The following is a 19,214-nucleotide window of genomic DNA, read 5'->3' on the forward strand; positions in this document are numbered from 1 at the left end:
ACTGTTCCGTACGTAAATTCATGCTGTTCCTTTAAAAATACAAAAATCACCATATGTATGCCTTTCAGATTTGAGGAGTTCCCTCGATTTCTCCAGGATCTCATCATCAGAACTGGGTTCTGAGAAAAATGGGACCAATCTGTATGTATATACATTCAATCAAAAAAAAATTTCAAAATCGGTCCAGTAACGACGGAGATATCGAGGAACAAACATTAAAAAAAAAAAACATACAGACGACTTGATAACCGTCCTTTTTGAGAGATATGAAGCGACGGTTTAAAATGCAACAAAAGCAGACGTGACAATATCGTAAGTTAGTTCGAGTTTCCTATCATACATTAAATTATACACCGTGGGCCGCTAAAACCCGACCGATTTCAACCACATATTCCTGACTTAATTACAAGTAAATAATGTTATATGAACATAGGTCCAATTACGCATTATTTATTTTTTAACTTTTCGAACAAAATAAATCAATTAAGCTTGCACTTCATTATGAACAAATCTTTATTTGAGAGTGTGAATAAGAAAATGTAATACCTGAACGAGAAACAGAGTAAGCAAACACGACACTTCACGAATCACTCCGACACCATACGAGGCTCAGCAAGTCAAATATGAGTTGTGTCATGGAGTGTTTACTAGTTTATGACAAGAAAAGTCAAGTTAGTAGGTAAAATGGTTGTCAAATGAACTTGCTAAATAACAATGTAAACAAACCAATTAAATGAAGTATCCGTATTTCTAGCACTATTTTATCATTTTCGTGGTTCAATGCTTCAAGCGAAAGTTATGTTCCTACTTAAAGTTATTATTTAAGCTCAATTATCTGAATAAATAAATGAATTCCCGAAAGCAATTTTTTTCATATCATAACTAAATCATGCAATTCACACACAATGTTACACTTTGAACTCTCGCGTTTTGAACCCGTCTACAGCGATATAATTTCATGGTTTTTATCTTAATTCCGACGTTTCAGCCAAGTTTCACTAGCTATACTGCCCTCTTAAGCCGAAAAGCGCTATCTTAAACGAAAATCCATAGCTAACTTATACTCAAGTATCTATAACTGACAGTTCCATTTTCAAAATCATTTGGTTTTGAGATAGCGCCACTCGGCTTAGCAGGGCAGTATGGTCACATAATTGAGGTAAAAACCATGAAATTATATCGTGGTAGACCCGTTCGTTCATACAATATGAATCCACAATGTTGACATTCATCTTGTTGTCACAATACTTACTATGAAAATCGGAGAAAAAGAAAAGAAATAAGACATACGATAACATGTTTTTAATGAATAAGGTTTTCGAAGGGTACAAACATTAGTTTTAAACGTATTTGATCATTAAGGTTCATAAAATTTGCTTTAATTTTTTTCTGACGCTGCTGTAATTCTTAATAACAATTCCTCTCTCGAATGCACTGGTTTCGAGTAAACTTTGTCCTTCAGTGTCCCCCATAAATAAAAATCCAACGGCGTTAACTCCGGCGACCTAGCGGACTATTAGGCAAGAACATTACTTCTGCGTCCTAAACTCCTATCCATCTGTTTGGGTATTCGTCGTTTAACCAATTTCGCACTTCAAGGCCGAAGTGGGCTGGACAACCGTCGTGCTGGAACCACATTGTTCTTCGTGTTTCCAAGTCCACATCTTCCAGTAGATCATAAGCTCATTTCTCAGAAAATTCAAATAATTAGCTGAATTCAATCGATTAGGAAATATGACAGGACATATCGTGTGACAGAATAATAATTTTGAACGTTGACATTTTAGCGAAAGTTTAAGTTCAATTTACCGGCCAGTTATTAGCGAAATACACACATGCGTTTGCACTCTAGCAATGAAACTCGGAAACAAACAACAAACCTAAGTCTAGTTTCGCGATTTTTTGTGATAATAAAGATTTTTGCGATTATACGAGTACTACACTGGCACTCAGCTGTAAAACCTTTTTGTAGTTGTACACCAAACTTATTGATAGGTACTGGCCAGTAACGTTTTTTGTGTTTCTGCGCAGATAAGTTTTAAGTGCACCTACCTAATTACGTCACATTCTTAGGATGTGTTATACTTGAGATTTTTCAACTTTTCAAATTCTTAAAATCGCGATTATTTAAAAAAGTATGCGTTTTTGGACTACATGTTGTACCACTTTTTTTACTCCATTTAAGCTTAGGAAGCTGTGGTTAAAATCGGTCGGGTTTAAACAGCCCACGGTGTATATATTTATCGACGCAAAAAAGGTTATTTAATTATTATTGTCAGAATTGCACAGTTTTCCGACATGTCGATCTATAACAGATTCTCAATACGCGTGTCGAATTTCATGTGAGTATGTAAATGTAAGTGCAGTACCTAACCTGCCTGAATGAATTTGGGTAGGTAGACGGTCAAGCAAATTATAAGAGTATAAAAACGCGCGAAATCCAAATTTTCTATGGGACGATAAACCCGCGCCGTATGTATGTATATACATGGATGTAGATAAAGTTATGTATGCGACTATACATAATTAGGCATTAAAACACTCATGTTATCTTATTAACACAACAAAAACAACACTCATGTTTTAATGCCTACCATTATGCAAATGTCACATAAATAACTAATATCCAGTTGCGGCTACGTGTACACATGTACGCTCAGTCCGTATGCAGCTTTATATGTGGGCATTTAAAAAAATTGGGACTCACAGAGTTCATGAAATAAAACTATGGAAACGGATTAAATCGCGTATAATGAATTTAAAATACATCCCGACGTTTCGAACTCTTTACAGCGTTCGTGGTCAACGGGTGACTGAGGAAAAATTAAAATGTGCAAAAAACTACCCACTTACAAGAAATATTAACGAACCATGACCACAAATAATATAGATTTCTAAGGCAGGTTCACACACTATTAATAAAGCTAGTTATACAATATTCAAAAAATTTTACCATTACTCTGTTAAAAAATAATTAACCAATTAATCTACACAAAATTGACAAAGAAACAAACTGCAAATGTCCAACACCATACAACACAAATGCCTCACAGCCTTCGTCGTGCTTGTTCCATTATCAGATGTACTACTGGATCCCAAGCCGGTGGTAAAGTAAAGCCATCCTCTCTATTAAAGTTTGGATATTTCTTGATCTCAATTAGGGGTCACAAAACCGTAAGTATTTTCGAAAACCGGGTTTACGGTTTTCGTATAGCAGCAAAACCGGTTTTCCGGTTTTTTCGGTGATTTTTCGGTTTTACATATAAAATGTAAGAAAACTGCAAATTATAAGTTCAAACTTTAATAGAGATTCATTTAACGACATACAAGGCATTTCTTATGAATCTAATAAGAACTTATCAAGTCTAGCAACGAAATAAACACTGTAAAAACAAAACATTCCTCTTCTGGAAATAATACTGCTTTGCAGAATTTGCAGATTTGTTACCCAGTAAAGTAACCATAGAATAGAAACAAACCGTAATGTTAAACTTTAAAGAATATTAATTGAGATCAGTAATCATTATTTCTAAATTAGAGATCAAGAAAGTTATTATATTCCCAAGAAAGTTATAAGATTTTAAAAATCTCAATTTTTCTTGAGAGATGATATTGAGATCGTAGCATCGAGAGAACGTCTAAAGTATCATCACTCAGCGAGGTTCTCAGATGATGGCATAATAAACCTGCTGACGAAAACACTCTCTCACACTCTACGCTCGTGGGAGGAACATTTAACAAAGTGTTGTACACTTGTAAAAGGTACTTGCCCTTGACACCTCCGTTCTCATACAGAGCCATCTCCACTTTGATCACAGAAATCAAATCATCTTCAAATTCTGAGTCTAAAACTGATATCCTGCTCGACTGGGGTTTAGACATAGACTTATCTATTGCCTCTTGCAGTTCCTCCGCCATTGTCTTCAACGATGACAGCGTAGTGGCTGTAGTTGATGAAGATGAAGGTATTGCAACATTAACCTCGTCTCTTGCTTGTGATTCTTGTGAATTACGTTGACTTTGTAACATATTATCTTATTCAGAGTCTGAATTATGATCTTCAATTCTTCATCGTTCGTAAATGTATGAAACTGACAGTCGATAGATGACAGCTATCAACTGTCAATTTCATACATCCACGATCTTAATTCAGAATAAGATAATTTGTGGCCGCACTAAGGATTGGATTGAGAGGATAGATTGATGTAGATGACAAACTGAACGATTTATATATGTACAAGTCTAAAACCGAAAAACTCGAAAAACCGATTTCCCTAATTTGAAAGCCGGTTTTGAAAATCGGCCGCCAAACCCGGGTTTTCCGGTTTTTTCGGTTTCGGTGAAACCGGTTTTGTGACCCCTAATCTCAATGGCCTCTCGCAACATTCTGGGTATATATCGCTTCTCCTTAGCGAGAACCAGAGGCTTGTCAAACTTTATAGCATGATTAATATCCAAACTTTAATAGAGAGGATGGCTTTACTTTACCACCGGCTTGGGATCCAGTAGTACATCTGATAATGGAACAAGCACGACGAAGGCTGTGAGGCATTTGTGTTGTATGGTGTTGGACATTTGCAGTTTGTTTCTTTGTCAATTTTGTGTAGATTAATTGGTTAATTATTTTTTAACAGAGTAATGGTAAAATTTTTTGAATATTGTATAACTAGCTTTATTAATAGTGTGTGAACCTGCCTTAGAAATCTATATTATTTGTGGTCATGGTTCGTTAATATTTCTTGTAAGTGGGTAGTTTTTTGCACATTTTAATTTTTCCTCAGTCACCCGTTGACCACGAACGCTGTAAAGAGTTCGAAACGTCGGGATGTATTTTAAATTCATTATACGCGATTTAATCCGTTTCCATAGTTTTATTTCATGAGTAACTATCGCGGTAACCGAAGACAATATTACTCACAGAGTTGTTAAAAAAAAGTTAAATCGCTGTCAGTTTTGCAACGATAATTAAGCATGGAATTTCAATATAAACATCGTTTTTGTTTTAATTATATAAATTATACTAAGCTATAATCTAAATTGAGAACGTGAAAAAAGTTTAGTTTTAAATACAGATTTCAAGCTTGATTGTCGTTACAAAACTAACAGCGATTTATGTTTTTTGTTAACAACTCACGCTAATTGAGTATTTGAGTCATAAATTAAAAAAATGCCTATGTAAACCCATGTCACTTCTATACTACGACTTCTAATCTATACACTCTATGCAGGGCTCATCATCGCGACCGAAAGGTCGTAAGCGCCGAGTAAAATCGTAGCGCTTGCGACGTTACGGAAGCAGGCCATTGGTTCACACCCCGCCCCCTCAACCCGCCTTCAGCTTACAGGCTGTGACACGTTCGTTGTTTGCTATAGCTCCTCTATACGAAGTAATAATTACTCAATGAGCGAAGACGCGGGTAAAAGCTAGTTCGAAATATTTTGGTGTAATATGATGTTATGTATAGTACACACCGAAGCTAGGGCGCCTTATCAAGCATTTTTCAGATATTTTCCCATTATAAGAGCATTTAAACTAATATGTTTTGTATCAAAAGGGTCACTACGTATTGACTCCGCGCATGCCTTTTAAAGGTCCGGAAAACCAATGTTTCGTAAGTGCGTCTTCACATTATCCGATCCGACATAGGATTTCAAAGGCAAAAATCAAAGATGGCAGCTTAAATATATGGGACATCGATCCTACATCCAATATCAGATCGGATAATGTGAAAACGCACTAACTGAATGTGTGTTTAGTTTTTTTTTTATAATTTTAATATTAGGTAAAGTTTGTACAGAGTAGGCACCCTGTCCTCAAGTATCAAACACCTAAACCGTTGTTCAATGCGGTTCAATGCCAGCCAATTATAGACCGGCCAATGTTAATGAATACTTACACGTTGGTTCTTTGATCTGAAGAACCGATCAACGGTTGACACGAGCTTATTACTTCCTTTCCATTGATGTCGAATGGCGCTTATATTATAGTTGGGAATGTTTTGATATGTTTACTACCTATAGGAGGTTGTAGACTGTAGGTATGTGTGTTATGTTATGATTTGTTCTTATATGGATATAAGCTCTTGTTATTGGAGAACGTTATACGGAGTAACAGAAAATTGAAATAACCGAAACCTAGGTAGGTATAACCAAAATTTGCACACAACACACAGCCTCTTATTTTATTCTTGTGTTACTCCTAACAGTCAAACTTTTTATTAGGGCTATATTTGTGAGCGTGTTTAGTAAAACGTCCCGCTTTGTCGATTGCTACACAGCCGCTTTGTCAGTGTGTGATACTATACAGCACGACCACCGACCACACTATATTTAATGAGATTTTAAATTTCTGTTGCAGTACAAATTCACGAAAAAAAATGTACTTTTTTGTACTTACCTTTAAAAAAAAAATACCCTCATGGTTTCGGAGTTTTGACATGGGGTGTGGTCGTGCTAGATAGGTGGTACTTCCTGGCACGACCACACTATATTTAATGATTTTTTAAATTTCTGTAGTGGTACAAATTCACGAAAAAAAATGTACTTTTCTGTACTTACCTTTTTATAAAAAGTACCCTCATGGTTTCGGAGTTTCGACATGGGTTGTGGTCGTGCTAGATAGGTACTCCCTGGCACGACCGCACTAAGTTTTTGAAGTAATTTACATTGTACAATATCAAAACACTTGTTTAGTATTCATTTGACCATCAAATTAAACATAAATATAGTGTGGTCGGGCCAGGAAGTACCACCTATCTAGCACGACCACACCCCATGTCAAAACTCCGAAACCATGAGGGTATTTTTTTTTAAATGTACCGCATCAGAATTAATAAAATCATCCGTGGTCGTGCTGTATAGTATCACACTTGTCAGTTTATTCATATAAAAATACAAGCAAATCTTCATGGTAAACTACAAAGTGGGACGTTTTATTAAACACACTCACATGTTTATCAAGCGGAGTATCACCTAACAAATATTAATCCACAGTATTAATTTGGCAGTCTAATTTTTAGATAAGAACTCAAAACGTCTTCAGTAAAATTTTTGTTTTTAAAATTTGTCTTAAAGTAGGTTAAATTGTTCATATGATTGTTTTTTCTTTACAGACGAGTGCACGTAACACAAGCCACACTGGAGTGCTTAGGTGGTGCCTACGAAGTCGAACCCGGCACGGTGCCTCACGCAACGCCTACCTGCGCGACCACTCCATACAAACCTACTTCATCATCCCACCGCCGAGGCGGAGAAAAGTCAGTACACAGCACGAGGCAACTTACTATCAAGGCGTCAGTACGTACAGTAGCACTCCCGCTCCCCCTGAAAGCGCCGCCCACCCCCTCTCGGTTTCACAGTTACCGCCTGCCAAAAACGAACAGTCGATGTCATATTTCACTCATACAAGCATATTACGCGTTCACCTACACGAGCTTAGACTGTGTGCTAGGAACGCGCCTCGTTCATATATTGGATTGCCAGTGTCCGAGGTGTGGCGTAACGCTAAACATCGAATATGTTTTTTGAAATGAAACTTTAATGCGACTTCCAACTGACAGTGTTAAACGTTTAACGGTCAGTGTTGCCAACTCGAATTTATATGCCAAAAAATTGTCAATTTTTGAAGTGAAACTCTTGAAATTGTCCGTATTCCATGAATTTATGTTTGTTTTTTCAATAATTTGAGCAATTACTCAATTAGCTATGTAAAATATTTAAAACAGTAAAAAGATGGAAGTAACTAGCAAAAACGAAGTTTCACTTCTTCCGCGCAAAGGGAATCTACGCACTATTTTTTTTTTTAATAAATCGTTGGCCAACGTATTTTCAGGTAGTTGGACGGATACTTTATTCAGTCCAACTACCAGAAAATATGTATAATTCATACCATACCTGAGTATTTATAACATGGTGTCATCAGCAAAACTTTTGCCGTCCGTTATCTTATCTACCTTAAGCTCTGTATGGTAGCAGGCTATATGCAGCCATCCTAAGTCCGCGCCACGCCACCTGAGTGTAATTCAAAAAGCGTCTCCTCAGTACATTTTGTATAGGAAGGACGTAAGGCGCGCCGCCAAGCGGCGCGGCGCGCGCCCCGCCGCCGCCACGCCACCTGGGGCGCGTCTTACGTCTTTCCTATACAAAATGTACTGAGGAGGCGTTTTTTGAATTACACTGAAGCGGCGTGGCGCGGACGCCCGTTGCGCGCCCCGAGACACGCGACGCTCTGGTGTGGCCGGTCACTTAGATAAAATTGTATACCACAACTACCTTGTAAAAAGATTAAACTCTGCAAAACTCCCAAATATGTAATATAGACTGCTTATTACCTATTGAATGTAGATGGTGCATTGTCTGCATGTCGTCGTTGCGAGAGTCCTAATGTACCCAAACGTATTCCAGAATGTTCTCAGCATAACCGTTCTCCTTGTTTCGGTGTTGCCTTACGTTAACACTTTGAACTGTATACAAAATGTATATTCTTGTACATAATAGAGTAAGGGCTCATTTTAGATGACACGCGAACTCACATGCGATTTTAGTTACATTGCTAACTGAATGTGAGTTCTCGCCTTGTAAATGGGCCCTAAGGAAGTATAATGCCGTGTTCCAGATGTGTCTGTCGTCGGGAGTAGGATTGGGATCGGCGTCACGACGCAAGCTTTCCTTCAAGAACGTCTCCAACGTCGTAGTACAGTTGCTACACTCCATCAAGTTCAACGTGGACGTCCCCTTCTCAAACATGGCCGCCTCGCCGCAAGAGCTCAAGGCCAACGCAGCTAGGAAGGTATTTCTTTCAAATTTTCAACTCCATTATGTTATCTGTAACAAACTTTGTTTGACAGTTTTAGCCTTAATATATGGCATTGTCAGAAAAGTTTGAAAAATGTTCGTACTTTCTTTCACTTTGACGTTTAAATTTCGATTGCACTTTACTGGACATGGCTAAACAGAACGAGGCCGGTGTCCGCGGCTTTTCTTATCCTTCAGAATATTTCGATCGAGTGATTTAAACTCTCGCTTCGGAGATTCGCTTCTGATTCTTAAAGGTAAGTTGTCTTTGTTACTTAAATTCAATTTTTACTCCCCTATGACCCTATATTCATTTAGCGAATTTGATTAACTCAATAAAAAGCATAGAGTGCTAGATGTTTATGAGTACTTTGAATAATCATATCAGGTGGTGGGTCCCATGAGAAGTCATTAAAATTGATGCTAAAGTAATCGATTGAAGCACACCATATCCATTAATTATGTCAATGGATGTCAACGTCAAACACTTGAAGTGCATCATCGAATAGGTTATTGATCATATACATTTATTATTGACCTTCATGGATCCTATCACCTTCATAATAATGTACTACGCGATGTGGTAGAAAGAGCATCGCAAACTTCCCTGTTCGTAGTAAGTAAAGCTTATTTTGATAGTGTTTTTCTATAAGTATTTAAATATCACCATTCGCTAGTTCTTGCACCATGATTTTGACGCATATTACTGTATCTACGGAAAAACAAGTTGATATTGATGTAAGCTTCAATAATGGCAATTAGAATTTCATAACAGCATAAACACTACAGTCAGTCATATATCTTTTATCTAAGATTCCATGCCGTATTTTTTGGTTCACTATCATACTATCATAAAAGTTCATTATCTTCAGGGAAAATTATCAAAATGCTCTTTCTGTCATGTAGGTATCGGTGTATACTGCTAAGGTAAAGGTCCAGCTTATCGAACTAAGGCTTGGGGCTACACCTTTAATGTCGAGCCACTCGATGTTGTAAGCAACGTGTCTCGAAGCTTTTGACATTGTTTTGTATAATGTGTGGTTCACTGTAAATAAACGAAAGGAAAGATGCACGTTTGGCGCACTTGAGATAACCTGTTAAAGTATACCGCACATTATTCAAATAGTGCAGGAGGTTGTAGCGTGATCTGGCATGGCAGGTGCTGGACCTGCGGCGCGCGCTGCACGCGGAACCGGGCTCGGCGGAGGCGCTGCGGCTGGCGGCGATGCGCGCGGAAGACGTGAGCGCGCGGGAGCCCGCGGACCCCTCGCACCAAACCTTCGACGCCGTCATGCACCACGTCCGCTCCACGCACCCCACGGTCACCACGGCCTCATCCATTATACACGCTGAGCTTATCCACGCTATACTAATACACTGCAACTAAAGATATGTACATCGTCAAGTAGCTGTCGAGTATATATGCTGTAGGTTATATTAAAAATGGCGCCCAAAACTTACTGTATCGTCAAATATATAACAGCCACAGATAGAATATTTCCTCGCAATTTCTCGACAGGTAAAATACCTGAAATATGGATAAATCTAAAATTGATTGATTGTCGTCTAAAAATAGCGCAGATAAGCTCGCAAACATTGCATACATCGCACGGAGCGCACAACACGCAAAGGTTACGTTTACCGAGCCTCGTGTGTGCGTTCCGCTCTTGCACCTAGGATTTAGAATACCTATGGTTGGCGATAGGTACTTAGCCGGTACAAAGACCATAAGCTATTTCCGCCGCGTTTTATGATTTCCCGCTTACGGATAATTATACGCATAACGAGAGTTGACGATCGCGAAGTCATTTGTTTGTGCGAACACATAACCTCGCTTTATGATTTTAAGTAAGTAGTTAGTTTGGATTTGGATTGATGGATTTCGATAAATTAATGCTGCTTCTATTACAACTTTCGCATTTAAGCTTTTTGCGAATCTGCAGAAATCCTCGTGTGCGGAAATATTATCATACTTCAGATAAGTTTGGCTTTGCTTTAGGATACAACATGCTTTTGGAAATCCGAACAGTGACGGTCCGGATAGAGTTTTACAAATCTGAGCTTTGAACCCTGTCTCACTTTTTTCCTCAACTACACTGAAACACTGAAAACGTTAAGTTTCAAATGTCACCGGTTAGGAATGTCACCATTTTATTTTTCTAAATGTCAGCACAGCACAGACGTTTCGTTACCTCCCCACGTTTTCCCATTTAGTTGCTGGTGTGTTCAAGCTTTCACGTATGTGTCTTAAATGTACTTACGCACAAATTCTTCATTGTTACTTTATAAATTGGCCCACGAAAATGTTAAAATATTTTCATAAATCTTATAATATTTCGATACCGATAGAAAATAATGAAAGAAAATAATATTATAATGTGATTGTAAGAAATGTCTGGATATACCAGCAACTAATCTGGTACGTCTGCTCGTTGTTTTTCAGATGTTCCGCCCTTGGACATTAGTTCCACAACAGATACTCGCGGGGACAGTAAGCCACTGTTGTGTATGTGTACCGTTGTGTCACACTTCCACTGGGCGAAGAGCACTTATTTTTTCAAAAATCTCGATATTGACCTTAAGTAATGTGGTTTCACCCATTCGGAACACTGAATCGTTGGCACTGATAGAGTCGATGAGGGGAAATAAAAATAAGCTACGTGAGCACTCAAAATCATTCACTATTCACCATTCCTATTGGGCCTATTTTCTTTCAAAATTGTCGTGTTATTATGTGTACTTGAGATAATTTTAAGTTCAGTTTTGTTTGAGAATAAAGCCGAGCGCACCGAACCGTGTTTCACTCGCCGCCCCGACGACGTAGCCACCCGAGCACTAGAGCATGGCATGATTCCCAACTCTCGACTAAACTGCATGGAGTGCCCCTATTCTAGCGTGTTCCTACAAGCATTTCACTTTGTGGTTGGTAATTGGTTCATGAGTGTTAGATTTAGGCCTGATTTTCAGAAACCAGATAAACCTAACTATCTGATAAATAGAGAGGTTGCATGCTTAATCTATAATATTTAGCATAGAGCTAAATTTAACGGTCTGATTAAATTAATAATTCAATTTAAACCAAATGTCAATTACTGTAAAACTAGCTTGAATTTAAATTATACAAGTAGTTAACTCATATAAAAATCAGTCCTTAGGGTCCCCCCACATCTAGCGTCTCGCGAGCGTCGCGTCGGGCCAACTGTATGGAAAAAGACGCCGCGTCGACGGGCGTCAGGCTTTGCCCATACAGTTGGCCCGACGCGATGCTCGCGAGACGCTAGATGTGGGGGGACCCTTATCCTTCATAAGGAAATGCTCATGATTGGAAATTATAAATCACAAAGTTTACATATATTTACTTTTAAGTCTTTCAGAATATCTCTCGACATCCGTATATCTGTCTGACCTTCTATGGTTCGTTAAGTTATCTTTGAGAACTCTTCGGATACATGTTCAGAGTATTCCCCTTAATCGATGAATTCTATAAAACTGTATTTTCTCTTGTAAATACTATGTTTACTTGTATTCTAATGATGTGATGCTGCTTCGGAGCCCGGAACTTTTCCATTCAAAGGTCAGTTGGTGAAATTAGAATGAAGCATCTTGCCGGCATGTGGTGGACCTGTGTACCCCTCACGACCATCGCCCCGCCCCGTATGAATGTGCAGTTCCTTCATGCCGCATCACCACATCCCCAAACGTGATTACACCAAGTCGGTTGCGTTGAACTGAGTTGTTTCCACAGAATAAAGTGACGGAGAAGTTCAAGAGGCCGTTGAAAAAGCGTCACTCGTCTGTGTACCACCAGCCGAGCAACCGCGTCAACAAGTACCTGGCGCAGGCGATCGACGCGCGCTCCGTGCACCGCGAGAAGGCCACGCACGTGCATTTGCTTACGCTCTGCTTCAAAGACAGCGCTAAGGAAGGACAGGTTCTTATGACTCATTTTCATTTCTAGAATAAGTCAGTGTATCTAGAATCAAATCTAATTAAAAAGTATTGAGTCTCAAGCTCCGCTACCTGGGTTCTTGAACCCTGTTAACAACTTCCTCTTGTTTACTCCTGACGACACAGAGACACAAAATAGACATCTATAAAAAACACAGACTGCAGGTGAATTCGTTTCCTACCTAACTATTTGCATAGGTTTATTTGTACATCTGCTATCATAAGAAAGCTCACTACAAAAAAGAGAAGTCGGTAGACTGTGCTTGTGTATCCGTTCGAATATACTAATCTGCCTAAACTATTCTATGCACGTGCATTCACAATAAACTCTTTGGAATAGAATCTTCTACTTACTCGTATCTATTGGTTATCTCGTTTTCTCATTAGAATACAAAGCACGTTCCATGTTTCGATACGTGTTTGTGGCGCATTACCAGCATTAAAAGCCAATAAAGATACGGTGGGCATGTAAACTAAGCCATTATTCAACGGCGCTATTTCTACGAAATGGACTGAGGTGTATATAAAAGCGTGTGCATACATAACTTAAAAGCGGACTGAATATACTTACATGATTTCTTATGCTTGTAATGTAATCTGTCAAGGATGCGTTAAAAATGGTGAGTGTTTTATGCTTATTTCTGCGCTGTGCTGAGTAGGTAGATTTATCAAATTATAAGGTTAGTTAGTACAGAGTGGAAAGACATAGAATAGTTTCGCTCAATAAGAAATCAAGTGTCGCTAGCCAATTTAAATGATTAGATGCAAGATTTCACGCTTTTATTTTTTAGGTACGCTTAGAATCATCATTGGTCTGCGTACTTACATGGTCAGCTAATTAAAAAATATCGACATTAATCACTTCTATTCTATCACTAATCTTATTCTTCTAGATAAAATACAATTTCCTTCATTAATCTTTTAGTCGTCTTTAACTATCGTTCGTATAACATTATTAAATTACCATACATTAAGTTATAGTACCCAAAGCGAAAGGATAATCAATAGGTAATCATAGTTCTTTTTTCTTTCTTATCTAGAAAATAGGTATTTCTTGGTGCTTGTAGGTATTTTAGTAACATTAAGTACCTAGGAATCTTCAATGGGTGTGATTTATTTTACTTGGGCAGAACACTTTGTGATGTTTTTCAATTAAAAGGCACCTGAAAACTGTCGATAATTAACGTAGTTTTGAAATTGACACTTTACGGAAAATTTAATATTTTAGGGTCAGTTCAATGTCTATAATACAATCAATTTGATTTCCAGTACCGTGCCTCAACGGACGGCGGGTGGGCGGGGTCTCTCGGCGCCGCCCTCGGTGCCGTGGCCGCCGCCGGCGCACTGCAGGCCGCCATACTCCCCCGTACCACGATACTCCTGCTCCTCTTCGTCACGGCCTTCGCTTGGTCGGCAGCTGTACTCGCCTTGACACTGGCAGCAAGACTAAGGCTTATACCCTGTGATGTCTCCCGTCCTTTTGCCTTGAGAAACGCTATAACTACCTTCACGATCGTACTGGGATATGCTGTAGGACAGGTTAATGTGGTAAGTACCTTACTCCGATATTCTGCTGTTACTCTTTGTCACGGCTTTCGTTTGGTCAGCAGCTGTTCTCGCCCTTACACTGCGAGACTTCGGCTAAATAATACCGTGTGATGTCTCCCGTCCGTTTGCCTTGAGAAAAGCTATAACCTACCACCTTCACGATCGTATATGATCGTACAGGTAGTAGTAAGTAATTTACTCTACTAATGTAAGTCATCAGGCATCAGTGGAGTAAGTTACTTAAGTCCTTCTTCGTCTCGGCTTTCGCCTATGGCCGATTGCACAATAGTGACAATTGTCGCCCGACAGTGACACTTTACCGTTCATTGCCTGTTCGACAAGGAAATAATATTGACGCTGAGTAACAATGTTACTTATCAACCCAGAAATAGGCACAGAATAGGCGTGACAAAAGATTTTGAAAACCTCTTCTATATTGTGGGAACACATTTACTATTTACGAAAGATACTTTATTTCGGTATCGGTAATAAACTTAAGTTTAACGAAGTCTAAAACATTTTTTTCAAATAGTGCGTCACTGTGAAATAGCCCACTGGTCGACAACTATAATGACTGTCACACTGACTGCAAAATGAAGTCTTAAGACCGTGTGATGTCCCCCGTCCTTTCAACTAATTTGCTCAAATAAGTTAACGCCACTAATTTGCAACTACTTGAAGGCCGTCCTCTGAAGTACTCGCTATAGCCCCGGCATCGATTATTCAGCTTACCTTGAAACTACAGTCATTTGACTTAAAGAAATGAAATCACTACATTTGGTCGTGACCTGTGAACTGATAATATAGGTGCTACGTTTTTTTCATTGTCTCTCTCTCTCTCTTTCTATTTAGCCTGTTTCTACCCTTCGGGTGTAGGCCTCCTTCAACATGCGCCACTCGTCACGGTTTTGTGCGATCTGGAGCCACTTTTTCCCAGCTGTCCTTTTGATATCGTCCGCCCAGCGCATCTGCGGTCTTTTTTGCAAGAGTAGTTTTTACGTGCTATATGGCCAGCCCATTCCCACTTCAATGTTCTACGCGTTTTATCACATCAGTGACTTTTTTGTGACAACCAGCTTTTTCATTGTATTTTATATTAAATTTTCTCAATTCCAGGTGACGTGTAGAGAAGTAGACGTGTGCCGAAACCTAACAGAAAATGTAACTACCATGGCGGACATCCGAGCTACATCCGGCGATATAGCCGCCGCGTTATGGAGTAGCACCGACCACAGAGCCTGTCCCGTTCCTCTTTATATTACTCTAGGTATGTAACATAGTGTAATGTCAGGACAATTCCTGATGAGTTCAATTCATTCATTATTTGATTTACTCTTAGAATGAGATATAAAGATACACCATGTGATGTAAATGAAATAAATAACTCATAAAGTGTAATATCGATAGCTTATTATGCAGTAAACTAATGTTATAGTGAGAAGCTGATGAAGAATTAATCTCGAAACGCGTTTAGCCCCTTTTTTGTCATCGACAGCCGATAGTCCACGTGCCCTTGTAAAATCTAGCTATCAATTTACAAGTGCCAACTACCGAACAACGTCGCACTTACCGTACCAAAATCTAAAACAATTAGCTTATATCACCTTGACACTGGCAAAATAGTCCCACCAAATGGGACTGAGGCCATTTATATAAAAAAAAAACATTTATTTTAATTATGATTACAGGTTGCTGCCTCAGCATGTTAGCCGTAGCGGTGTTCCTTCGACTGCCGATCCTGATCAAAGGCATCCTCCTAGCGTTCATGACCGCCGGGTACATGGCCGTCATCATGGCATACCATAGGGACCTGTTCGACTGCTACGATCTCATGACTGAGTAAGTCATTGAACAAATATATACTACGCTACAGACACTAGGATCTTCTATCGTGCTTGTTTGCCACTTAAAAATAAATTAAGGTTAAGTAGGTATACTACAACTAAGTCATTAAGGATAACCATTATGACGACATCTATTTTCACAAAACCTGGTATTTTAGGTTAATTCTCATTAAAAATAATGTCCCACAATGTCCATTCCACCTACGTCCCGTTTTATTAAGAAGACTTTTTCTATTGCTTGCGCGTGACGTGTAGACTACAATTTCCATACCATTTTTAGGGGTGTTTTTTATCTTTAGGATTGAATTTGCTAGTGATTTTGCTAAAACTAAAGGAGCCCAAAATATCGAGATCTGTGAATCAAATCAAGTTTTCAACAATTCCTTTCGAATACGCTGCTTTTAAATACTGTTGAGTATCTGAATGTTTATTTTTTTCAGGCCAGGTATAATCGGGTCGGCATACGTGGCGTGCGGCTGGACGCTCGCTCTCGCTCTAGCAGTATTACTGCACGCGAGACAGACTGAGTGGACGGCGAGGCTAGATTTCCTGTGGCAGGCCCAGGCCAGGGATGAGAAGAGAGACATGGATGCCTTGCAAGTACGTTTCATTTCGAATTTATCAAACTGTTTGGGACTTTCCAACACAGGTGAGCCATCTGAATTTACAGAATTTCAGATATATTGTACTCATCTAATCTGATAAGAGGGTCCATATTGCTGATGAAGCAATATGGACCCTCTTATCAGATTTACACCTTTCCTTTCATATCATTCAAGCAACTTTTCATTTGACGTGCATAATGCATAATATATCGATGGTTTAACCCATTCGCTGACACTACGTCGGCAGCCAAACTACTGCCGCAGAAAGGACATACCCGTACATGTATTTTCAGTGACAGTATGTCGACAGGCGGAGCACTGTCAGCGAAAGGGTTAATAGGTTTCTGGCTTCTGTTCAATGAATTTGAAGTGAATATTGTAACTATTTGTAGTAGATAATTTCAATTCATTCTTATAAATGCATGACATTTTATATATGTCTTATAAGCAGCTACGCAAGAAAGCGAAGTTCGTCAATTTACTGTATTTGTTGTATTTTATTACGTAGCGTTTGAGTTTAATTATTCAAAAAACCAAAACCAATACACCAAAAATTACGTTGGAACGTTTTTTTACCCACTTTTGTATATTTTTGTACCATTGAAATACTAAAAGGTATATTTGTTTTCCTACTCCAGGCATCAAATAGAAGAATATTATTTAATCTCCTGCCATCTCACGTGGCGACCCACTTCCTGGACAATCAGTTCAGGACCAACATGGTAAGTACTACTCAAATTTATTTACTTTTCAACTAACATTCATGCATTATTTGATTCCATTTGAATGCCATTTTTTTCATTATTGTCATGTGCTTTTTGTAACATCATAAACTTACTAATCTCGATGATGATCGACTAAAGCTCGCACCTGCAGGGTTAGCACATGATTGCCGCGAAAGTATGTCGCCGCGAGATAGACTACCCGTCCTTATGTCATTAATACAGTTAGAAGAAGACGTGTCATCTGTCTCGCGGCGACATACTCTCGCGGCCATCATGTGCTAGGCCTACTGTGCTTCGAATTTAAACTAACAACACGATTTTTGTCTTTATTTGAAAATTGACGTCAGCTCTTTGATATCAATAGGTAATGTAAATAATGTACCTATAAAGACCTACCTACCTAGTAAAGACTAAAAAATGTCAGATAAATGGTGCTGAATTAATCAAATTATCAATTATTAGCTTCATGGAGATCCATCTTGAATGTGACATTTTATGCTTTATTTAACATTCGATTATCTCTAACGACATACAAATGTGACTTTCCATGCGTAAAGGGTCCTCATGCTTCAGTGTAAGTAGGTTCGTTCCATTCGAAATTCCAACAGAACACAGCGTTGTCCCCGTGGTTTCGAAACACTCACACATTTCTTCTTTTTCTTAATTTAAATCAGTTTCACATAAATTCAATAAAGAGGTTCTTATTGCTTATAAAGAATTACGGCCCTTTAGGTATGGAACGCCAACAATAATTGATTTTAAATTTGAACATGCAATTTTGGTAAATGGGATGCGCATACATTTATAAAGATCGGGGGCCTATTGCATAACAATTTACAACAAGCGGTAATCCCTATCCAATTCATTTTATGAGAAAAAGAGAGCACTTGTAATACAAGTTATAAATTGTTATGCAATAGGCCCCAGTTTGAAATCCTATTTACTAGACGCATGATTTTATTATGTCTATCGTATTTCGATGCAACGCTTTGTAACCATGGTCTGTGGCTTGCTTATGTGGGGTTTATTGCATGTATCATTCACATCTCAGTCTACACAAGAATCATTCATTTTCAATTTTGACGTCATGTTTTATATGAATTTGAACGTATCTGTCATTCATTCAATCACTCGCATTTTAGCTTCAAGGCATTTCATAATTACTGTCATCATTTGTACACGCTTTACATTTTTGTCGCGTTGTCTGCCTAGCACATGAGTGTCACGACAGTCTGATAGACATTTTGCCTCTAGACTGTCGTGCTACGCATGTAGGGCCTAATACTGAGCATGACAAGTGCATGTGTGGGCATTCGTAAACTCATTTAACCTTGTTTTTGTGGAATAAAGTACACGTTCAATTAGTTTTAGAATGCACATACGATTTTTTGCCGTGTCAGTATACCATCAATGATGCTTATAAATGCTTTGCTGTTAAACAAGCAAGAATAGGGAACAGTGACATAACCATTGGCCAAACTAAAACACTCAAAAATTAAAATTCTAATCAACACAACAAACCTAACAATTTTAATTAAATAAATAAAAAAACTTTTATACTTAATGTAACCCACTGTGCACATACAAAATATACAAATACTTACATTTACGTGCGGGGGTCCCCAAAAATTATACACATTTTCTTTTAGACTAAAGAAGTTGCAATACCTTTCAAAAGCTTAGGACTTTGGACCCTGTAACTTATATAATCTAAAACTATATACACTGGGAACACAATAAGCTGACCACAG

The 19,214-nt window shown here is 38.5% G+C and overlaps 1 protein-coding gene across 1 annotated transcript in view; it reads left to right on the forward strand.

Annotated features, from left to right (window-relative positions):
• LOC125228195 (Ca(2+)/calmodulin-responsive adenylate cyclase-like) overlaps positions 1-19,214 on the forward strand; it is a 161,424-nt gene that overhangs the window by 138,810 nt on the left and 3,400 nt on the right. Inside the window, 10 exon segments of the mRNA XM_048132669.1 lie at positions 7,113-7,174; positions 7,177-7,256; positions 8,615-8,788; positions 9,953-10,114; positions 12,539-12,724; positions 14,011-14,289; positions 15,406-15,556; positions 15,978-16,128; positions 16,574-16,733; positions 17,377-17,460. Coding sequence (XP_047988626.1) covers positions 7,113-7,174; positions 7,177-7,256; positions 8,615-8,788; positions 9,953-10,114; positions 12,539-12,724; positions 14,011-14,289; positions 15,406-15,556; positions 15,978-16,128; positions 16,574-16,733; positions 17,377-17,460 — 1,489 coding nt within the window.

Source organism: Leguminivora glycinivorella, chromosome 7 (assembly GCF_023078275.1).
Source record: "Leguminivora glycinivorella isolate SPB_JAAS2020 chromosome 7, LegGlyc_1.1, whole genome shotgun sequence".
In the NCBI taxonomy this organism is placed as follows: Eukaryota; Metazoa; Arthropoda; class Insecta; order Lepidoptera; family Tortricidae; genus Leguminivora; species Leguminivora glycinivorella.